A 23,001-nucleotide genomic window follows, 5' to 3' on the forward strand; every position below is an offset into this window, starting at 1 on the left:
CCATCACTGGAGGCTTTTAAGAACACACTGAACAGTCACTTGGCTGAGATGGTATAGGTTCTCCTGCTTGAGCAGGGGGCTGGACTAGAAGACCTCCAAGGTCCCTTCCAGCTCTATTCTATTCTATTATAGATGCTCTGTGGAGGGGCGATTATGGATTGTTATTGGTTGGATTAAGACTCGGATCAATTTAAATTTAAGATTAACAGTAAAATAACTGGAATATGTATGCTTGTATGGGATGTGAACTATGCCATCATGCTTGGTGAATTTATATCTTAGCACAGTTATGGGCTGTTCAAGTGTGATTAAGCAAATCATAGCTTACTACCATCTAAGAGTTTATGTACTTCAAAACACATCCAACATTTTAAAATATCTATAAACTTGGTACATCAATCAGAATAAAATGAAGAGGAAATTATAAACTAATATTCAGCTGTAATGTTTTAATAGTTCTTTTTGTATTTTTATATAACAAATAGAAATTTTGGTATTTTCTCACATTGTTAAAATAATTTCATATACTTTGTATGTTACTGCTAATTTCTCAATGATATACTGAGCAATAATTTAGAATCTCAGTAAGCCTTCATTTACTTACTAACATATTTCTCTTCTTCATTTGAAAACGTATTAGGAAACAAACATGGAACATTAAAAGATGATATTTTGGACTTTGGGGCAATGTTTGGCATATTTGGCCAATCTCACATTCCACATGGTGTATTATTATTTTCCAGGGCAATCATATGAAATCCGTATGCTGTGTAATCCCAAAATAGGTGAATTTGCTGAGGGAAGGAAGCTGTTGAAGGTAAGCATAGGATAGGAGAACTGATTGGCATTTTTGAAAATTGAGTCCTCATGAAGCTTCATCTTATAACAAACTATGGAACTCATACAACATGTTGCAATTTTTCTAAAAGATCCAATTCACTACCTATGGAATAGTAGAACCCATAATTAATCATTAATTCTGAGAAAAACAATTGTTTTCTTCAGAAACTCTCAAATCCTGGACATTCCCATCGTGGTTTGCTTCAGAGTCTGTCTGAAGAGAATCTTGTTCCTTAGATAGTGGACTGAAAATTAATCAGAACAGAACTTTATATAGTTCAACCAATTCAGTGTCTTTGAGGCAAAAGTCACAGAGTCCAAAAATTCATTCATACCACTCCAACATCTCTTTGGTTTGATGAGTGGTGCAACCATTAAGTCTAATTAAACCAATCTCACAATATTTTTTTAAAAAATGTTTGGTCTCTCTCTCTCCCTCTCCCTCTCTCTCTCTCCCTCTCCCTCTCCCTCTCCCCCTCCCTCCCTCCCTCCCTCCCTCTCTCTCTCTCTCTCTCTCTCGTTCTCTCTCTCTCTCTCTCTCTCCTTTGAGCAGAGTGTAATCAGGGTGGTCTTCCATGACCGAAGACTGCAATACACAGAACACCAGCAATTAGAGGGATGGAGATGGAACAGGCCAGGTGACCGCATCCTAGATATTGGTAAGGTGTATTTTCAAAGGGGAAGGAGTGGTATTATTTTCCTAAGCCCCTAACTTGGAATGTGCTTTCATAAGAATCTTCCAAAGAGATTGCAATTGTGAGAATGCCTGCTCTGAACACAGAGAAACGGATCGATCATTTCAGCTCTGCTATGCAGGTAGTACTTGACTTATGACTAAAATTGGTACCAGAATTTCCATTGCTAAGCAAGGTGGATGTTAAATGAATCATGCTCAATTTTTACAACCTTTTTTTACCAATTTTGTTAAGCAAATCACTCCAGTTGTTAATCGGATCATGCAGTTATTAAGCAAATCCAGCTTCCCCTATTTGCTTTTCTCGTTGGAAACTGGCTGGCAGGGTCACAAATGGTGATCACAGGACCCCCAGGAGCCTTAACTTCCACCACAATACCATTACAAGGTTTTGGGACACAATTCCTGACTTGTGTGCTGCTTCATCACCATCTAATGTTTTCTCTTTCCTCGTTTCCATGCCTAGTCTGTGCTTGGTTGGAAGAACCTTTCTATTTTAATCTATATTTGCCATCCCATGCATCCATCACACGGTACAATAAGACCATTCTAATTAAAAGTGCACGCTTGCTGTCCTTACAAACACTTAGGTACCCTTTGGCGGGGTACCCTCAAGTTAAAAAAGTCAAGATGCAGAAATCTGCCCTTTAATTTTATTTATGTTCTTGGTTTTGCTCTTGAAGCTTTATTTATAAAACAAAATTATAAACATAACTTTTTTTTAATCTTTACAATCCTTTTTCAGATTTGCTCTTTTTTCAGGTTTGTCCTTTATTTTTTTCAAGAAAATATGGTCACTGATGCAGTTTTTACAAGATGCAAAGCCTTTGGGGCAGAGTTGTGGCTGCCCTGTTGACTTTATTAACACTGCAGACCCTTCCTCCTCCTTCCTTGGAAAGAGGACTGCAGGATTGTCAAGCCAACATCCCCATGAAAAAGTTGAGAAGAAGGAATTGGGGGTGGGGGGAAGAGTGTGGGAAATATTCTTTACTTGATCAAACTGGGATCTCCATGGCTGATTCCATAGAGCTTTCTCTCCCCCGCCCTGCCCCCAGATCCCCTGCTCCCTTTTCATGAAAGGGTTCTGATAGGTTTTTCCTTTTCTGGCCTGTTGTAGATATCCCTATGTCTGTGGGCATTCTGGAGCCTCACATGCCCTCCACTTTGCTCAATACTGTGGAATTCCTGTGGGACCCAACTAAGCGCACTTCAGTCTTTGTGCAGGTGGGTAGCAACCTGTTGGTCAGTAGGCTCATCTTTGTCCCCTTGCCCTTTCATTTGCGTTTTAGGAAAACATTAGCGCAAATCTTACAACAGGCTTAAAAGTCATGAAAGTTCCCTCCCTCAATAAACAGAAAAAAAGAACTAGTTTGGTGTAGTGGTTAAGGTGTTGGCCCAGAAACTAGGAGACCATGAGTTCTAGTCCTGCCTTACGGATGAAAGCTGGCTAGGTGACCTTGGGCCAATCACTCTCTCTCAGATGAACTCACCTCACAGGGTTGTTGTTGTGGAGAAACTAGGAATAAGAAGGAATATTATTTTGTTCGCCACCTTGAGTTACTTATAAAATAATAAAGGCAGTATAAAAATCTCATTAAAAAAATAAGAAAAAAGCAAATTTCCCACAGAACCACACCAATATTGTGATTCAGCCTCCTGCATAATTTTGAAATTGTCACCACTTTACACAACAAATAAGCCAAAATCCTGTGCCTTAGAGCAACTATATACTAGATTGTCAAGGTAATGATTTAAAAACTAACCAGCTGATGTGACGCAAGATGGGAATGATTCAGCAGGGTCTATGTCCCTTTAAGAGCCAGCTGGATCTGTGTCCCTTTAAGAGCTTTGTATAAAAGGGAAGGCTCCGCAAATGTGTGCTCTCTCTTCCGTTTCCTGCTGTAACTGTGGTGTGTTGGACCCTGTATTAGCCCATGTATGTATATTGTTCCTGGTGTATGATATTGTATATAGTGTAAGATAAAACACCATTTAATATAGACAACTGTTTACTGTGTTTACTCCTGAGTTATCTCGCTCAATAAGTCTGCATGCTCTGACATTGATGGATATTGGTACAATGATAGAAATTAATAGAATATGAATGAAAAAGATATGGAAGAGGGGAGTATTCAACAAAATGGGTCAGCATGGATTGTTCCTTGTTTGGAATTTCAGCCATCAATTCTTCTTTGTTCTTCCTCACCCAAGTTAGTGAACATTTCATGGTTAGTGGGCACCCAGTAAATTATATTAGGGGACCTCCACCAATTATCCCCTTCCCAATTTTTATTATATTTTGATAATCCTGTGACTACCCTACCTGCTGATTTTACTCTCTTGTGTTCAAATGATATTTTTTTGCTTCTTAAACAATGACCTTCAAATTGCAAGAATTGATTTGTATAATCCCAGCTTTTATGTACAGGGGAAGCAAAAGTGGCTTGGAAAAGAAAGGCTGTAGATCAATACCAAAGTACCTGCTTTCCACACAAAAGGAACCAAAGTGAAAGATTAAAAAAAAAGTTCTATCCTAAAACTTTATAGACCCATTACCAGTCAAGGTCAACAATACCAGCTACAGCAATACCTCGGTACTCTCATTCTAGCTGATCAAAGGAAACTTCACAAGATGAGAGAGTAGTTGTGAGTTTCAAGGTTGCAGAAAGTTGATTAGTTATGGTGATTGTATATTATTTCCAGAAAGTTAATTGCCCCTCCACATTAATTATGGGAAACCAATGGTGTATGAAGGAAAGCTTGGTACCCAGGTCCTTCAGTGACCACTTGGGGACCATCGGCTGGCTAGATATGCTTATGGTCTAATGCAGCAGCTCTTCTCCCAACTGAGAGAGGCTTGTCTGTTTCCTCTTTCTTTCTTTGAAACAGGTCCACTGCATTAGTACTGAGTTTACACTTCGTAAGAACGGTGGGGAAAAAGGGGTCCCCTTTCGCATCCAAGTTGACACCTTCAAGCCCAATGAGAAGGGTGAGCACATGGAACATTTGCATTCCGCCAGCTGTCTCATCAAAGTCTTCAAGGTAATGTTGTCTGACTCAGTAGGAACAAACATCGAAAGGAAGGATTCCTATTGCAAGGATACTACAATTACTATTCCCTGCCCCGGGTATAGTAAAATGAAAGCAGGATGGAGTAAAAGAATCACTGCCAAGCAGAACCAGGTTTAGGTTAAAGTGGAGGGTGTCAAAGGTTAGGGGATGCCAAGGTTACTCCTCCTTCCAAATCATTGTAAAAATGGAAATCTTCACAGTGGCCTAAGAGCACCACATATTTTTGAGCCAGCACTGCTGTGGAGCATGCTTCTCTATTTGGAAATGGAATGAGAGATCAGTTAAAGGCTGATCCATATGCAGTTTTGTTGGGTGATAACAGTCTTGGACAATATTGTTCATGTGTGAACATTAAGGATCTAAGTAGCAGAAAGACTGGAAGACAAAGTCATCAGTGGAGGTTGTTCATATGTTCCACTAGCAGTTATCCAAAATACATTGCTATACGCAGAGAAGTCATGTGAGATGTATGATTAGTTGGCATGAGTCAAGTGTTCCTGAACATTTTCTATATTTTAAATGAGGCTGTTTATTTCCCAGCCCAAAGGAGCAGACCGGAAGCAGAAAACAGATAGGGAGAAGATTGAAAAACAGTCCCTTCAGGAGCGGGAGAAGTACCAGCCTTCATATGACAGCACAGTATTGACAGAGGTACTTGTGCTTCTTCTTGCTGTCTTGCCAAAGAGCTCTGTGTAATTTAGAAATTTACTTTCATTAGCAACGTAAGAGTCAATCCAAGACGGATAACCTCTAGAGATTAATTTATGGGGTTAAAATAAAAAGCAAAAATAACATTTCACAACATTATAATATGGTACTATACTAAATCTTCTAGTATTTTATTTTTTAACCAGCAAAGCATCTCTGGAAGCTCACTAAGAGATATGAAAGTGATGGCCCTCCCTTGCTGTTGTCTTCAAAATCTGGGATTTATAGACATGCGATATATGAACAATATTATCTGTCTTTGGTGTGTATATGTGTATAGTGTATATATACTATGCATATGTGTGTATATGTATGCATATGTGTATGCGTGTGTGTGTATACACATATACACACATACTTGAATACATATATTGAAGCCTTGGTTTATTTTAACAGTGAATTGTAGAATAAGCCACAATGGCTGAATTTACATATTTCAATAAACCATTGGTTTACACATTATGCACACTATAATAGCTGGGATTACACAAATCTGATATGCACATACCTTTGCTAATGAATCATGCAGTAAAATGTCACGTGGGATAGTCAATTTCAACACGCCAACCAGTCATGACCTCTCCTACAATATTCTGCTTCATTTCAGAATGATAAATTTGCTTTAAAGTCAGCAATTGCAAAATTCAAATTCCAGGATCTAACATTTCTCTCCTCCCGTCTTCCTATGCTTTTCCTTAGTGTGCCCCTTGGCCTGAAGTCTCCAGCAATCTCAATAGTCCTCCACCAACTCCTGGTCTTGTTTCTCCACATCCCTTCAAGCTTCAGACCCCTGAAAGGTACACTAGGCCGAGCATCTGTAACAGCATGTAGCCTTCTCTATTTTGGCCTTGGGACATCTGTAAGATAAATTGCCTTTGTTGCTCTTTTTGGCAGGGCCTGCTCCTCACCCAGTTATGCCTTGGACAGCTCATCAGAGAGCATGGCAGAGGTAACAAATAGCATCTTTAGGCAGGTGGAAGTATTTATGAAGACCATATTAGTAAAATAAAATAAATGAAATAAAATCCAGATGGATCTTTTGATATTTTGAATTTATCCAAATCCTATTCTCCATTAAACTAAAGCAAATGCTTTCAGAGAAAGTGCATTTTGTGAATTATTCTACTAGTTAATTATGAGATGACTTGATCATTTACCAAAAGTCCATGCTAATTGACTATCATGCCTTCCCTGCTTTAGTGCAGAATACAGCAAGCTACCAGCAGTAGACTAATATGATCAGCAGAAATGGCTGTCTTTACAAAGACACCAGACTGATGAAGCCACACAATAATAGATGATGTCAACTGGGATTGACAAAGTTTTATTCAGTCTGTGCTTACTTTGCACTCAAATAAACACAGTGTAAGAGTGCCCCCTGGTGGCAAAGAACAGTTTTGTTTCCAGTTAACAAAATAATGGAGGAAATTTAGTTTATGAAAGAACATCCAATATATCCAAAGGTGGCAGCTAACTGATGTTTGGCTCATCAACATTTTAATTAAAATGTTAAGCTAAATGGTGCTGCCATTCCCAACATTAATTTATTTGAGAGAGAAACAAACTCATAGGGTATCACATCCACTATCTATGGTATATCATCTTAAATTTTGAGTGGGTAACACTTGTTGCTCCAGATGGTTTATTGCTCCAGACTTGTTGCTCCAGATATGGCTGATGCACAACTTCCAGCATCATTAAGAAGCCTAGCTCAATTGTAAGTTATTCCCAGAGTTTTATATCAGCTCACCAGAAGGAGGACCACAGGTTCAGCACTTATGCTTTACATGATTACACTACTGCCTTAACCAGCTGTTCCTACTACCTCCACATGCCTAAGAGTAACCTGGGAATGTCAGAAGCTGTAGTCCAGTGCATCTTCCAGTTGGTGGTATCTGTCCATTACTTTGCCTACAGCACTGGATTTATTGTATATAAAGCTGCTAAAACAGATTTTGAGAACTCCTTTTCATTATTTCTAATTTTTCCACCTATTGCAATAAATGTAGGAAAATTCTGATAGTTTTCATATGGTTTAGAAAATGAAAAACTAAATATTTACCCATGTAATCTGGAGCCATAATGATGGAGCAAGATATTAGCAGTGGGCAAAATAGTTCAAATATGAAGTATTCTGTATTTGAAAAAGCCTATTTTGAGTTTGAAACAGCTGCTGACTTCAAACGAGAGTATTTTTATTGCTTTGGAGGTGTAAAACAGCATGGGTTCTTTTTCACTCAAAATAACTGTTTCAGATTTGAAAGGGGTCTTTAAAATTGAAACATTTGGCAAATCCCTCAAAATGTGAATTACTTACTTAGTAAAACACTTGAAGTAAAACACTTGAAGTAAAACACTTTCTACAATTCCTGGGACAGCAGTACTTATTCTTAATACATGAAACATAATAAAAAAGCAGGTTTCCAGCATATGCTGAAGAATTTTCCTAATTCCCATGAATCAGTAACCAACTAGAGTCATCTGGATTAAAGAGGAGAGGTTTTTAATCAGAGAATATGACTCCTTGGCTAATTTGGGGCCCAATGATTAAAGATGTATTAGAGTTCTGATACATATTTTTCTTTAGAAAGTTTTTATTTAAAACAATTGCATTTCTCAGAGGTTTTTAGAACGAGATGGCTTCTACCAGTAGTACATTATATGAACATCATGAAGTATGGCTGCAGGATTTATAAGGGCTAATTCAATTCCAGAATAAATTTTCTGTGATCCAACTTGGCCCTGAAAAGAAAGCAATAGTCTAGACAAGAGCTTCTAACCTTCCAAATAATCTGTTATCATGAGAGAGAGAGAGAGAGAGAGAGAGAGAGAGAGAGAGAGAGAGAGAGAGAGAGAGAGAGAGAGAAATTTGTTCTAGCCTGACTTGGTAAAAGATGTCTGTTAAATTTTCTGCCTCTTTTCAGACCCTGAGTCCAAGTGCCTCCATTTTGGAAACTCAACAGTGGTTGCTCAAAAACAGGTTTTCCAATTATTCCAGGGTTTTTGCCAGCTATACAGGTGCGACTTCTTTCCTTCTCCAGGGTGCAGATGCCAATAAACTCATCCAAGAGTGTGTAACTGCAATTTTGCATTTTTCCCAGGCCAGTACCTTTTATGGCCTTCTATATCAGATCATAAAATAAACACCACACACATTTCTTAAATGAGAGAGAACAGCCGTTTTTTCCAGCATTCCTTAAATTAGGAGAAAATACCTACTATTCTGAATAGATTGTAGTGAATAAAGGAAATACCGAAGCTGAATTTAAGTTACGGTACAATTTTCTTATGATAGATGCTTTTTCTTCTTTTTTCTTGTTACTCTGCAAGACACCATATATATTGATTATGTGATAAAAATAATGAAAAATGGGCTCTGCCAATCTGATATTGCAAATATGAAAAAAGAATTCTAACTACATTATGGATCATGATGGGTCAGAATAAATATACTAAAATAAACATTTATCCAGTTCTGCCTTGCTCTCTGAAAATGATCTATTATCAGCAAATTCCATATTCTTTTCTTCCCCCCCAGGAACTGATTTGCTCAAACTGTCCCGCAATGATCTTGTACAGATCTGTGGAATGGCAGATGGGATTAGACTTTCAAATGCTCTAAAAGCAAGGTATGGTATTATAAACAAAGATAGCAAGCTTATGGATTATTTTAAAAAAAACTCTATTAAAACATTATTAAAAAGAGAAATAAACATTGGGAAAGAATGAAACCATTGTCCCAGGAGACCAAAGAAAGCTTACAAAGCAGTCCATGAAGTCACCAAAGGTCAAGCTTGAACTTTAATACAAGCACATGGTGAAATGTAAAATCAAGTCTAACCCACTCTCAAAATAAGTATTGTTTTGTGGTTCAGTGATTACATGAGAAGAAAACCAGAGCCAGGGGATTAACTATTAGGAAGTACTTCAGATTAGACAAACAAGGAACTTCCTGACTATTTGAGCTGCCAGCTAGCTCAAGGTCTGCAGAGGCTGGATGGCCTATGGGAGACATGTAGCTAGTCTAGGAATCCTGCACTGAGCAAGAGAATGGACTAGATAACCTCCAAGGTACCTTCCTATTCTATGTCTTTATTATTATTTTAAACCTATATATCCCTCCCATACTCTGTTTTATATCCTATTAGCTGTACTGAGGCCTTGTCAGAGTATAACAATACAGTATGAATTAAATTCATTCAATTCCCCATTTCCCCAAAGTAACACTTTCTTTAAAAAAAAATTGAAGACTTTCAAAAACAGCTTAGGGAGAATAGCCAAATATAAAAGAGGATGGGCTCCTTAATCTGAGAACTGAGAAGAGGTTCAAGATTCCTTTTTCTATCAGGCTGCTAAACTTCCTTTTTTGCATCTGGCCATCCCAAACTTGCAGTGAAAATATACATAATACTTGTGGACTTGAAGGGTCTAGCTTACCCATACCATTCAGCAACCATGTCACTAGGATGTGGGGGGTGGATAGGTCTGTAGGAGCAGTGGCCTGAAAAAAGTCAAGAAAACAGCCACAACTATGCAACTGAAGCCCCAGCCCTTTTATAATTTAGGTGAAAGGGGCAGCACCTCAGTAACACAGAACATGTTTTATGTTCTATGTTTTACATGACTGAGGTCCTGCCTGTTTCACCTGGATCATAAAAAGGGGCAGGGCTTCAGTTGCACAGTTATGGCTGTTTTCTTGACTTTTTTTTTAGACCACTCCTCCCACAAACCTCACCACCATCGTCACCATCAAGTAAATTCATAGCTGATGAGAACTTTGTAGCTAATCCTTGAAATAATTTCATCCTGCTAGACCTTGGTACATCACAGAAAGTGGCCTGACTTCCTTCTCATTTTTCTAGGACTGTGCGCCCTCGTCTCATTCTTTATGTGTCCAAGGAACTGGAAATAAGTGGGAACAATGCTCCCCCAAACCCAGCATCTGGTAAGTCAGAATTATTCAATAAAGATGATTTGGGGGCACTTGTGTACACCTCCCAGCAAGCAATCCAAACATGTCTCCATTGACTGAGAAGACCTTTTTGCCACACATTCTGTTGTGGTGCTGCTTTGCATTTTTAAAAAGATGCAATATTGCATGCCATGTTTATGTTCTATTTAATATCAGCAGTTTTGAAAAGTGGGATCTATGTAAATTTAAGCAAAACAACAAATTGATCTGCAAAGCAAGATCAAGAGGCTCTGGAATTTTCCAGCAAGTAACAGCTGCCTTGGAAGAAGTTTTTCCTACTCACAAAATGATTCCCAGGCAGATTTAGCTGGTTGCAAAAACTCTAATTTACCCAGAGCAAATCTGATCAAAGTCAGTTCTCACTGTCCCTTCTAAGTTCTCAGCTTTTCTTGCCAGATGGGCATAGCTCTGAACAAAGCACCAAACCATTTTCTAAGAATGCCCAGGGGAGTCATTTAAGGCTTTGAGGCATTCTCAGAAGTAATGAGGATGACGGAAGCTGGTGCTTTATATTGCAGCATGCCAGGGAGTTGGGTTTCTTTCTTCTGGTTTTGATGAAAGAATATACAAAATAAATTAAGATGAGGTGGAGTGTGGCAAGCAGTAGGGGAGGAATTTGCGGGCACAATGATGCCCAAGGGAGCTACGCTGCTCATTTGGGGGATTACAGTCTCTCCTTCACAACTTTTTAAGCACCGATAGAATAATTTTCTTGTGTAAATTGTTGTAAATCTTTTTTTTAAATTGTATTTCTTAAAACTGCACAATATTTCATGCACTGATGTTCCTTCCCCAAAAGTTATATACCAGGAGTTATATCTGGAGGAACTGACTGCCACTGAGCTGACTAACAAATTGGCAGAACTGCTTAGCGTCCCAGCCAACCAGGTCCAACAAGTTTCCAAACAGGGGCCTACAGGAATTCACATCCTTGTCAATGATCAGGTATGGAGGAGCCTTATTTTAAGAATGAGCCTTATTCAGCCTTACCTCTCAGAAACACAGAAGATCGACCCCTTGTCTCCAAAGATTAAATAGAGATTGGAAGTTAACAATTATAATTCTTGCAGCATTCTAACCATGCACTTTCCAGGAGGCAAATCTTTGCTTAATGCTGCAGGATTCCTGCTACAACTAACACACCAAAGGGGTCTAATGCCCTCATTTGCTTCTGCTGATCTTTGTACTAGGAAAGCCCTGGTAGTTTCATAGCATTTCTGTAGCATTGTGGCTGGACCCTGTGACCGATCACTATTTATCTCTTTCCTTCTTTGCTTCTCCAATTTATGTAGCTACCCATCTCACCAAAAAAGAAACTCTATTAGGAAGGTGTCATTAGTGTTGTTTAGTGGTAAGCTTAAAAGTGGATAAGCTTTTTTCAGCTATCTGTTATCTCCAACTTTTTTTCTTGGAACAACTAAGTAGGATTTAATTAGAAGTGTTTTGCTATTTATATAAACATGGTAAACTGGAGAGAAGAGTTTAATCCCAAATACCGGTAACTCAAAAGATGATTTGGATAAAACAAGCCATATCTTGCCCTCTGCTGATTTTAATTGATCAGTCCATACCCTAGGACCTTTTGTGAGCTCTGCCAGCATTTAACTTTGGCTGATGCCAATGAATTGGCCTTTTTCTTCTTCCATAAAGTAATTTCAGCAGTTGAGAATAGATTATGGTCATATATGCTTGAAAGGACATATTAAACAGGCAATGTTGATTGGGAAATCCAGAGCAAACCAAAATTTCATTATCCTAAATGGTAGAGTTTCAGATTGTGAAAATTTAGAGCAACATCCATATGACGTGCCCTCCTCATGCTCTGGAATACAACCCCCATAATCTATAGTCAATGTATCTAGAAAATACCAGGTTTGATGGCATTCCCATAGAGTTAACACACACAATCCAATCTAAAATGTGCTCCAAATGGCTTGAGCAAGTGAATTAGCTGGGGAGAGAAGGGGGGGAGAGAAGTGAATTGTAACATTTCTCATTTTATGTAATACATACTCAAGTATTCAAAAGCATACTATACAAAATCAGCATAGGTGTGGCTCAGAAGTGCTTCAGATAGTAATAGTAATAAAGTTAATAAAGTCTTTAGTAGTAAAGATAATTCCGAGTGCCAGAGAATATGTATGTATGTATGTGTGTGTGTGTGTGTGTGTATGATAATATGAAGGCATTTTGTGCAGATTTAGCCAAACAGTCTTTTCAGGGTGTCATCTCCATAGATAATGAACTTCTGAAAGGGGTTATTGGTCTAATCCTGCCTTCTCCAATTGGCTACATAATGGCTTGAAATTCTGAGAACTGCAAACACAACACATATACCTCCTTGCATTAATTCCATCTGCTCTGCCTCTTAAAATAGTTTAAAACTGTAAACTTTATCATCTTGCATACATATATAAATGGAAGAGTTCTGGATAGCTCAAAATCCATGCACATGAGTAATGAGTTATTAGTCATTAAAAACCCTTCAATTTTATTTTGTCAAAAAAAAATATGGACCAAAACAACTACAAGTGATTTTTATAGATTATTTTCAAATAAAAGGATGCCATTCATTCAGAAAGGCAAACCAATAAAATATCCCTGCTTTGCTGCAGATTTCTGGAGCTGAAATAAAGTATTTCCTTGCCTAAGGCCACTCCTTGCCAATAATGAGATTTGAGTTGGAGATTCTCTAATTCGCAACCACGATTATTTTTTACTTAACCACAACTGGCAGGGGTCATGAGATAAGTTACTTACTTTGAAAAGCAGACTCAAGATTCAGAGGGATCTTAACAGACAAGATGTAGTTCAGTAAGAAAAGTCCTGTACTTGGGCAGGAAAAATAAGATACACAGGTACAGTACATGGCTCAAGAGTAGTAACTGTGAGAAGCATTTAAGTGTCCTGGTGGACCAACACTTAAGTATAAATCAGCAGTGTGCTGCAGCTGCCAAAAAGCCAGTGCATTAAGAGAGGGATAACATCAAGAAGACAGGAAATGTTAGTACCACTAGTGAGGCCACATTTGGAACATTGGATTCAGTTCTAGTCACCATGATACAACAAAGATGCTGAGGTCTTAGAAAGAGTGCAGAGAGGAGCAACAAAGATGGTAAGAAATCTGGAAGCTAGATCATATAATGAATGCCTAAGGAAACCGGCTGTATTTGCCTAAGAAAGAAAAGGCTTATGGGAGATCTGATAGCAGTTTTCCAGTACTTGAAGGACAGTTACAGGAAAGACTGGGTCAATTTATTCTCCATAGCACCTGAAGCAGTACAAGAAGCAATGGGTGGAAGCTTGTCACTTGGAAATGAGGAGGAATTTCCTGGCAGTGAGAACAATTAATTAGAGTTGTGAGTGCTCCATTGTTGGAGGTTTTCAAGAAAAGATTGAACAACCATTTTTCTGGGATGGTATAAGGATTCCTGCCTCAGGCAGGGAGTTGGACTAAGAGATCTCTAATGTTCTAATCCTATTATTCTAAGTTTGGGTACCAAAAGTATTTGTGGACAAAATAATGAGGATGGAGATAGATGTTTTGTTCTGCAACAAACCAGTCTTCTATATTCTTTTGAAAGTAAAAGATTATAAAAATTAAAAATACAAAAAGGTGAGGTGGGACCAAACCCCTCTTAGATTCTGAGAGGTAATTATAACATATGCACAATACTGCAGTAGCCACAGATGCCATTCTGGAGATCTTCATATCAAGTCTGGTATCTAAATAAAAAAAATGCAAGTTCTGGTCATTCACCTGTTCAAAACTGCACTTTTCTTAAGCTTAGAAGCAGTGACACTTTACACAAACTATTTGGGGGATTCGTATATTAACAGAGTTTCAGACAAACTAAATTACATTTCTGTTAAGTCTCTCCCCGCAAGATCCTTTGACAGCCCATTTTTTTCTCTGTACATATGCACACACTGCCACTGACTTTTATACATCTTGACAATCTCACTTTATCATATTGCCATCTGTTGCTGAACTCTCCCTCTCCAGCAACTAACGGTTAATTTTTTTAACAAAAAAAAAAACCAAAAACAACACAGGCATTTAGAATTCTAGCCAAGAACTAACTTTGCATTGTTCTCTCCTGGTTATCACAGATGGTCAAAAACCTTCCAGATGAATCATGCTTCATAGCAGCTGTAACAAAAGGTAGGTAGATCTGCCTGTGAAAGGAGATTTCTGACTTCTTCAGGACTGATAAATTTATTGAAGCCTGAGTGTATGTAGAAAAGAACCCATTATTCAATTTTGGATATACTCTCTGTTGTCAAAGTGTGCATGACACAGTGGACCCAACTCCAGAAATGTGTTTTTTTGTTAAAAGAAGCCTGAGATAGTGTAGAGGTTCCTTCTTCATTTAATGAACCCCACTTCCTTCAACTCTGTTTTAGGAGGTTTCATGGGGGCATTGAGGAGGTGGAATTAGTGAAAATTATTACAGGTAGTCTTTAACTTACAACGGTTCATTTAGTGATCATTCAAAATTACAACAGCACTGAAAAAAGTGACTTATGACCATTTTTCACATTTAGGACCGTTGCAGCATCCCCATAGTCATGTGATCAAAATTCAGGCACTTGGCAACTGACTCATATTTATGACAGTTGTAGTGTCTGGGGGATCATGTGTTCACCTTTTGTGACTTTCTGAAAAGCAAAGTCAATGGAGAAGCTAGATTCACTTAACAATCATGTTATTAACCTAATTGCAGTGATGAACATCTGTGTCAAGATAGATCATAAAACGGGGCAAAACTCACTTAAAGTCTCACTTAGCAACAGAAATTTTAGGCTGAATTTGATTGTACATTGAGGACTATCTGTATTTCCCTCAATACTTGTAGTACTTCCAACCAGAGGAACCAGAAACCAGGAGGCAGGGATCTTTTTTGTTATGTCACTTGGCAGTTCACATTCTTTGGGCTCTGTAATTTTCCCTACTTCCCTCCCCTCCCCCATATTATGGAACAGGATTCAAACAGTGACCAGACAAACAGTGACCAGACAAACCTTGAGATTCTTCGAATTTACTGCTGAATTTTCTGTCCTTACTGCTTTGCAATATGTCACTACATAAAACAGAATATTGCTCATATAGTGGTAGGCAGTGGAGTCCTGAAAAAATATTATACTTATCCAATTAAGTATACAAGGAACAACAAATTCATTTAATATTTCAGCAGAGGGGGAAGTAACTTAAAATATTCCTTTAGAGGCTTTTGAAGAAGACTGCACAAAATCTCCCTTTGAAGCAATCACTTTGATTTTTTTTTCTAATAAGTTATAAAAGCAGACCCTATAATTACCCAATACTGGCCCATCCTAAGAAAGGATGAAAACTCCCATTGTTTTTAGGAACAACTATTTAAAAAGTGACTTGGTTTTGTCTTGTCTTATGTGTCACTACAGTACAGAATGCAGAAGGCTACCATTTAGTTCTAAAATAGACTAGGACCTTCTTGACGGTGTGCTGCTGGCTTCCAAGAAGACGGGGAGCTGAAAGACGCAAAAGCAGGTGCAATAAGAATATTAATAGCAATACCCCACAAGTTGACTCTACGCCAATGAACTCAAGGCTGACATCATCCGAGACAGATCTTAGCAACAGGAATCTATACTGCAATAAACTACAGGGATTTTTTTTCCATATTTTTTTGCAAAAAGAAAGTGGCAACCATGTCACCACTTACATAGACTCCAAAGAATGATGTATAATATCAACTGATTATCTAATATGTTGCAAGCAAAATGACTATTTGCATAATTATCAGTTTCTAATGATATCATTTGCACAAGTCCACATTTTCTGTTAGGAGGAAGATGGTTGCTGTAGTGATGAAACCTGATAAAGTGCTTTTAAGAGAATGAACATATGGGTAGTCGATGCTTTACAAACTCAATAATTCTCCCTTGCAAGAGGGAGGGGGCTATCACAGACTGATTATGCTGTAAAGGGAAGCAAGCTATAGTCAAGAGTATTTCTGTGTGGGAAACTCATCTAGTCCAGGGGTGTCAAACTCGCAACGTCACGTGACGTGTCACGACATATCATGACTTTTTTGCCATTGCCGGCAATGGGGTGGGCGCGGTTTCGCTATGATGCACCCGGCCCGCGGGCTGGCAGTTTGACACCCCTTCTCTGATCAATTTATTTACAAGGCAAATAAAAAAACCCCATGTTTTTTGGTTGGGCCTTTTCTACAAATAATGTTTGCAGCCTCTGTGATGAAGGTGAACAGCCATGCTCATTGCACAGATGGTGCATCAGTCAATTACCTGGAATTGTGGAGAATGCTGTAGGGCCATCTACTTTTGCCAATTTCTTTCTCTATAAAAATGCCCAAGCAATGCAGAGCTTTGCTTTTCAACTGATTATTAATGGTTAGCTCAATATGACACCACAAAATGTTAGGTTGTAAAGGAAACCTCTTTAGGATTTGCTTTTCATTCTTCCCTTAACCAAAAGGCAGATTTGTCTGTGCACTCATTTGGGTTGCAGTTTTATCAGTGTAGCTTTCTTTGATTTTGACATTGGATAGTTTTCAGTGGGAGAAGTGCCAACTGTTTTTGTCGGCTTCTACTGGAAAATATAATTAGATATTGATGATTCTTGGTGGAGAAATCCAAAGAGTTAAGGTCATACAAGAGACTATGTAACAATCTTCCATAAATATCAAATTATTATATATTCTAACCACCAGGGCAGGCAAAGAAACTTCTTCAAACATGTGTTGTTTTTACATTTATAAAATACAGATTGTGGGACATTGGATGTCAACTTTTGTCAGCATTTTAATTTAAAAAGCCAATCAAATATTGAAATGGATGATTGGATGATTTTCAAATAGTTTAATTTGCACTCATTCATTTGCTTATCTACGAATAACCACTAGTGACCTCAACAGTCCTTGACATTTGAGTAAATGTGCACAGAATCTTGCTATTAAATAATGTATCAACAAAGAAAGTGCCTGTAACCCATTAGCTTTTACATTTTTTCATAAGAAACATTTCTGGATTCATATGGCTTAAATCATTATTTCACTGCAATCTTTAAAAAAAAATTATTTGGATATTATTATTATTATTATTATTATTATTAGTCTAAGCTTTTTATATTAAAACATGACTGTAGCTTTCTGCCATCTGTTACCAGTTGGGTGGGGTTTTTTGTATTGATTTCTAAATTCTGCACAGTAGGAAAGCGGCAACATAATTATAAAGTAATCAAGAGTGTCTATTTTTATACCAGATAAACATAATGTATTAATGCAAACACATATGAAGTGCTAAGTCAAGAGCGCAAAGCACGCCTATCCCTTTGAATAGTGATCCAGTTTGTGATGCACAACTTATGTGATGTTTAAAAAACTCTTGCCTTTCCTATGCAAAGGAAATCCCATTTAAACTTGAACATTCGGAAAGTTGACCAGCTTAATATTTTAATCAGTTCCCAGATATTAATGAAAGCTTTAACCTACATTACAATTTACCAATTCAAAGCTTTCTTCATATACCATATTCTAAATCTGTGTTTTGTTGTACAGGATATGAGGAAAACACACTTGTTTCAGGTAGGTATTGATTGGTAACTTTACTGTTGCTGATAAATTTTGCTAGCAATATTGTACAATACAATAAATCTAGGTCTGGCCTTTGTAAAGTGGGGAAAAAATCTAAAATTACTCCAGGGAAATTATTTGGAACATGTAAACTTATTACCTTTTAATTAAGATATGTTGATTTTCAATTTCATACACTGACTATTTTTGGTCTGTCCTTTTATATTGTAGTAGATGGATTTGTTATGAAAACCATTTGATGTGCCACAGACCTAGTATTAATTTCCAAAGAGAGTTAATACTTATAATACAGCATACCATAGATTTTAGAATTCCAGTTAAATAGGTTACACTCCTGTTTCCATTATTTTGGAGCACAAGAATTCCTTGTACATTAACTGTGCATCCAAATCTAAATTAATTCTGAAAGACAATTTGAAGACCACTTAAATTACCCGATGTGTTCCTCCAAATTTCTTCTTGGAAGCTTTTTTTCATGGTGACAGAAGACCAAGTATTTGGAACTAGGTAATTTTTTGCAACAAGTTTTCTACACTATGAACTTGATCAAGGTTGTAATATAAAATAGAAACACATTGATCCATGTGCTTATTTTGGTTGTAGTAAATTGGCATTATTACATCTGCAATAGTTTTCAGGAGCAGTGAATACACAGATTCCATGTTCTTGAAATGTACAGATTTCTCTATAGTCTATACTTAGGGGACTAAATGGCAAGATTTCAATATGGATGTCTAATATATTTGTTAAAGAGAATTATGCTCTACATATCCAAAGTAGCTTTTTTCACACTAAGCAAAATATCAATTGTTGTATAAATGCAATCTTAAAATTTCAAAACAGATACTCTATAGTTCCAGGAGTGAAATGTTCAATAAAACATTTATTTAATTAAAAAGTGCTTGTGTGAGTGCTTTGACACTAGTTTCCTAAGGAATTGATTGAATTCCATTATATTACGATATTAAGGTTCTAAATTCTAAATATATTTGGTATATAAACTTCAAATACCCATCGTCTGGACAATCCCCAGGGACCTATGCAAAGGTCCTTTTTGCAGACTTCAGTACCGTTATTCCAGTAATTCTTCGTTCTAAACTGATTCAGCTAACTGTGCCTGTCCATACTTGTAAACAGATTATAAGCTTTCTGACAGATACAAAGCAATAGGTGAAGGTTGGGAAAATCAGATCAAACACCCAAACAATTAGCAGAGCCCCACCCCCAGGGCTGTGTGCTCTCCCCATTACTTTTTTCTCCATATACCAATGACTGCACCTCTTAAAGATCCCCCTGTTAAAATATTGGATTTTGCAGATGATACAACAGTCATTGGTCTCATGTGAGATGGTGATAAGTCTATTCAATGGGAGATTGAACAACTGGTGCAGATGGAACAATCTGGAGCTGAACATGCTTAAAACTAGAGATAAGAGTGGATTTTAAGAGGAGCCCTCCTAGTCTACTACCCCTTACTGTATCAGACAACAGAGTATCAACAGTAGAGTCTTCACAATGCTGAACTGTTAATTTCCACAGTTCTATCTTATGGCTAAGTATATTACTAAGTATATTTGTGAATAATTGCTTTAGAATTTTGCAATATCACTGTATTAGCATACCTTGAGCATTAGATTTTATTGACTCAGCAGAGCGGGAGGTTCTTCAGATCAGTCATTGAAGTCATTCCCAGGACATTTACTATGTTTATAAGGCAAAAATGGGTTATATGTAATTCAGCTGAAATGTCAGTAGTTTTCCAAAATAGATAACACAGCATATGTCTAGAGAGTTCTGTGCAATTTTTGCTGAGGCATTTGCTATTACTGTTTAGGTACAGACATATCCAATGCCAATATTAATATTTTGACATCTCAGGTTATTGTGATTTCTAATTAAATAAGAAAGGATTAAAAGACTGTAAATTATAATAATAATAGCCTTCTAACTACAGTTTTCAATGTAGTCAGCATTTTACAGTGGAGAATCTCCCCCACCATTGGCTCATGTTTGAGGCAAGACAAAAGATTCAGATGGTATTTCTTCTGGGGGAAGACAGATGCCATCCCTCTTTCAAAATTTATTATGGGAAAGCTCAGTAGATATGTAATGTTAAACCTTATTGGAAGCTCTGTGTGATTTTGGTTTTTGGTTAGTAACTGGGTGAGCTCGACTCTAATGTAAGTGCAATGTATATGTTTTTCTATTACAGAGCAGAATGACCTGGTGGGTGGGATTTTATACCTGAATGCCTTAAACCTACCTGCTAAAGACAGTTTGACTGAGGCATGTAAATTAAGCTTATGTTTTACAAAATAGGATACCAGAAAAGTATGCATCAGAGATATCTTTGGAGACATTTGTGTCTTGCCTCATGGCAAGATGGCAGCAAACAAATTTAGTAAATAAAATATGGGTAAGATGGTTATACTGCTAAAGGAGTGGGCATACTTGGGGTCTTTTAGGCTACTTTGGTATAGGAAACAACCAATAAAGTTCTGCAACCCAAATGGGTCTGTTGAAGGAGATGAGAAGACTTAAATTCTGAATTCCTCTGTTCTGTTCAAATAAAACTTAACAGCCATCTGACATCCACATTTTTGCCAAACACCCTCTAATTGTACATTAAGGTTGAGATAGGAGGGGAGAATCAATTTCTGAATCTGGGGGAAGACTGAATTCATCTAAGGCACAAAGGCTGGATACAAGTATAGCAATGGGGTCCAGCTACATTATATAGAATGCATTAACTTGACATTAGTGGAAAAGTAAAGGCATAACATAGATCTTTGATCCAATTAATATACTTACTGCCTTTATTCCTTGGTTTGGAAAGTCTGAGATGAATTTCTCAGTTTTGTGATCATACATGTTCTTAGATCAATTGTCAACCTCAGGAAGATTAACAGGATTTGTTCAAGCATTCCAGAATTAGGCTATATTTTCAGGATAGGTCTTTCAATTGAGCTAATCTATTGTGTTATGGTCTGGACATGTTCATTTATGGCAGTTATCTGTATGTGGTAGGGATTGATCCATTCCAGGAAAATCAACCCTCTTTGGTGTCAAGAATAGCACTGACATGCTATGAACTGGGTGATAGTGGGTTCTTTTTAAAATTATGATTATAAAGCCCAGTTCTTTCAAAATCTGCAAACATCTTTTTCCTGTTCAATCTAGGATGACTGAAGCAGTATATCCTATAGGCAGGAGTGCATGGGGATATGAGATTGGCTATACTGATTACCATCAATACCTCAAGAGCTGTTGAATGGAAGACAATGGGTACCTGAGAAATATCTAAATAAACCTCTTGTCTTTCTTGAGATATTCTGTATTGGATGTTTTCATCCCAAACCTTTAATATTTGATATGGTAATTTATACATTACATATCCAAGCTAAAAAAAAATTCAGGAATAATGAAGAATATGAAATACAGTTATCTTGAATGATCTCTTTTTCTGTATTGAGACAAGAACTTCATTTTGTCTTATGAAACTTATGGGAGGGCATATAATAACTTAGTGTATATGCACTGTTGAACTCTACCATGACATTTGTGACTCTCTTTAGATTATGTGTAGTTATATGGGTTCATTTTGTGGGCACATCCCGTTAGCCTCCCACCTATAGAGTTTTTGCCACTCCTCACAATCCTGATGGTTTTCCCATTCAATCCTAAATTGTTATAGGCTTCAGGCAAGAAGAGGCACAAAGTAGGCATGTGAGCAGCAAAGAAAATATCCACTAATGTGCGTCATAGGAATTCTTAAATTGGAAAAATTCTTAAATCCTACTTTGTGTTGGGGGTTTTACAGAATTTATTAACCTGAGGTAAATTTGCAAGTGTGAATTCTGGGACTGGCTATTGGTGGCTCATAGACTGTTCCCCTCCTTTCTCTCTGTTCTTTAATGGAATTATCTAAATTGCATAGAGACCAGGACAGCTTCCATTAGATGTTCAGCTCTTTCCCGTCTGATGGCAGCCCGAGCATCGACAACTGCAGTCAGGAATGGAATACGGGGATTGCTGCAGAACTTCTCCTCGCACCTTGAGTTGATTCGATTAGGAAGACTCTAGGACTTTTCCCATCCTTTTCGTCTCTTATGCATACAGGACAGATACTGAGATCATAGCCTTTCCTGGTAGTCTCTGGGAATAAATGCTGAGAGATTGGAAGTGATGGTTCCTCTAAAAAGGGTGAAGAGAAACAATACATAGCACGCTGGATTTTTTTTCGCTTTCCACTGCCCAGGCTACCTGGCTACCTAGAGATGGCAACAAATTCTGTAGCAGCTGTGCTGGTCACATGGTTTGTGGCTAGTAACTCAGCAATTATGGTGTTGAAGAGATTATGGAAATAAAGGTGAAGCGAGTGTTAGCATGTAAATACATACTAACTTTATGGCCCAGACCCAGCTTTGAAGGAATTCTGATGTATCTCCAGGCTGGACATTAGGAGTTCCTGCTGATATGCTTTGTGGGCATATCAGTCTGGAAAAGGAGGAAAATTAGGACAAGGGAAGAAACAGTCTGAAAATAAAAGATGTCCTGGACAGAGCTGATGGGCATAAATGCTCTGGGGAAAATAGCAGAACCAAATCTGGGGATGGTGCTTTTAGAAACATTAGTATTTTCTCGCCTTGCCTTGTAGAAAGGGAGATATCCTACTGTAGAATGTCTTGGCTCCATTTCATACAAATTATTTTAACACATCAATTTAGAATCATGAAACTGTTAAATTCTATTTCTTCACTCTGATCTTTTTTGTGCAGCAGTTTAGTCATACATCTTCATCTAATCCAGCTCCTGAGTTTGGACAACCCATAGTTTTAGAGAATGGAAAATGTTCATCACATAATACATCCCTCAGATCAAACCTGATGTTTGTCAAAGCCAAGATTTTTTCTAACATTAATCATTAATACTAAGACTCATCTGCTCTTTGAAGCAGATATCCAGGTAAATAATGGAGTAATAACACCCTTGTTTGTCTTCGGGGTTCTAACTCCAGAAAATGCAATCCATTATTGGCAATCATGGCAAATCCTTATTCAGTGTCATGAATGCAAGTAAAATGCATGTTTTGATGCTGAATCTTAAAAATCCATAGA

The 23,001-nt window shown here is 37.6% G+C and overlaps 1 protein-coding gene across 1 annotated transcript in view; it reads left to right on the forward strand.

Annotated features, from left to right (window-relative positions):
* The window catches only part of LOC107303113 (transcription factor CP2-like protein 1), a 20,839-nt gene extending 4,917 nt beyond the window's left edge, over nt 1-15,922 (forward strand). Inside the window, exons 3-15 of the mRNA XM_029287343.1 lie at nt 744-817; nt 1,394-1,499; nt 2,652-2,758; nt 4,424-4,576; nt 5,147-5,257; nt 6,014-6,111; nt 6,209-6,263; nt 8,239-8,332; nt 8,853-8,943; nt 10,177-10,259; nt 11,086-11,231; nt 14,400-14,451; nt 15,711-15,922. Coding sequence (XP_029143176.1) covers nt 744-817; nt 1,394-1,499; nt 2,652-2,758; nt 4,424-4,576; nt 5,147-5,257; nt 6,014-6,111; nt 6,209-6,263; nt 8,239-8,332; nt 8,853-8,943; nt 10,177-10,259; nt 11,086-11,231; nt 14,400-14,451; nt 15,711-15,748 — 1,208 coding nt within the window. The 3' untranslated portion in view covers nt 15,749-15,922. The remainder of the gene's footprint in view (nt 1-743; nt 818-1,393; nt 1,500-2,651; nt 2,759-4,423; nt 4,577-5,146; nt 5,258-6,013; nt 6,112-6,208; nt 6,264-8,238; nt 8,333-8,852; nt 8,944-10,176; nt 10,260-11,085; nt 11,232-14,399; nt 14,452-15,710) is intronic.
* Nucleotides 15,923-23,001: the final 7,079 nt, after the last annotated feature.

This window comes from Protobothrops mucrosquamatus, unplaced genomic scaffold (assembly GCF_001527695.2).
Source record: "Protobothrops mucrosquamatus isolate PMUCROS unplaced genomic scaffold, P.Mucros_1.0 scaffold1, whole genome shotgun sequence".
In the NCBI taxonomy this organism is placed as follows: domain Eukaryota; kingdom Metazoa; phylum Chordata; class Lepidosauria; order Squamata; family Viperidae; genus Protobothrops; species Protobothrops mucrosquamatus.